This window comes from Morone saxatilis, unplaced genomic scaffold (assembly GCF_004916995.1).
Source record: "Morone saxatilis isolate NCDOM2014 unplaced genomic scaffold, NCSU_SB_2.0 Contig7, whole genome shotgun sequence".
Taxonomy (NCBI): Eukaryota; Metazoa; Chordata; class Actinopteri; family Moronidae; genus Morone; species Morone saxatilis.
Window position 1 is genome coordinate 12,925,390 of NW_023340246.1, and position 1,424 is coordinate 12,926,813.

At 34.3% G+C, this 1,424-nt stretch overlaps 1 protein-coding gene across 1 annotated transcript in view; it reads right to left on the reverse strand.

Annotated features, from left to right (window-relative positions):
- The window catches only part of clu (clusterin), a 13,557-nt gene that overhangs the window by 5,894 nt on the left and 6,239 nt on the right, over positions 1–1,424 (reverse strand). The window contains exon 5 of the mRNA XM_035678768.1: positions 501–671. Coding sequence (XP_035534661.1) covers positions 501–671 — 171 coding nt within the window. The remainder of the gene's footprint in view (positions 1–500; positions 672–1,424) is intronic.

Genomic DNA, 1,424 nt, shown 5'->3' on the forward strand with positions numbered 1-1,424 from the left:
CTCTTGTGTTTTCCCCTTCCCTGTGTTTCCAGTGCTCCCCTGTCTGTCTGTCTCTGTTTTTGTGTGCGTTTGTGGGCATGGTCTCCCTCACTGGTTCCACCGCACACCTATCTGTAATAGCTCATCACCACACCCAGTCAGCTCACCTGCCTCGCATCAGTTCATCAGCATGCGCTACTTCAGCCCCAGCTCCACGCACATCCAGCGTCAGACAGTTTGTTCTACTATAGTGGAAGTCTATTTTACTTTATAAATAAAGCTTCATATATAATCAAGGTTCTATAGAAAGTTATTATTAATATCAGGTGTCTTTTTTTGACTTCTAATTCTGTTCAATCTTGTTGCTGCTTGAATAACTCATATTACTTATAGGACCTGATTTGATCGTGTCTACCAAAACATGTCTGTTTTCTCAGTGTATTATGTTAAAGTTACTTATTGTCTAGAGAGTCTGAGCAGATATATATGTATACAAGCAAACTGTGGTAGGTCAACAGTACCTTCATGCTGTCTGAAAATATGCTGTCCACACCATCGGCCATTTCTGTGTATCTTTCCTCCAGGTTCTTGAATTCTTTGCTCTGTCGTTGTCCCTCCTGCTCCAGGGTTTCTATTTTCTCCCCGTTGATCCAGATGGAGAAGGGGGATGTTCTGTTCAGCACTTCCTCCAGCTGCAGATAAAAGGAGAACTTCTGATTTAAAATCAAATCTTAAACATCTATACTTTTTATCTTATCGTTAGAGAGTGAAGAAGAGAGTGTTGCTGTGTGTTTCATTTTGTGTTTCTGATAGGAATTTGAGTGAGTTTGATCTTTGTACATTTTACATGTCACTGAAATTCCAAAGTATTTGCTATTTTTGTATTTTGTGCTTGTTAAGAGAAGACATTTTTACACACTTTTATTTAGATCCAAAGATCTTATTACTTATTAATATACGTATTATCAGGAAAATGTATTTAGTTATACAACTATATATTATATAATTAGATTATTAGTAGTCATGTATTAATAAAAAAACAGCATTTTACAGTTGTAGTTGGTTGAAGTGGAGCTAATTTATAGCTATTTTCTAAAGGACTGCAACTAATCATTATTTTCATTATGGATTAATTTGCTGATTATTTTCTCGAGTAATAAAAATTGATTGTTTGGTTTGTAAAAAATAATAAAAATGTGACACCTTCACAATGCATGTTTTGTCTATCCAATAGTACAAACCTTAACATTATTAAAAGGAAAAGCAGCAAATTCTCACGTTTAAGAAGCTGAAAGCATGAAATGTTTTTGCTGGATTAATGAATAAAAAACTAAATTCTTTCAGCTGTACATTACTTAGATGTTTGTGTGCACTTAATTAATTTGCAAAACAACTACTAACTGCAGGTGTCAGATAATTATAATGAAGTAAAAAGTATAATTATT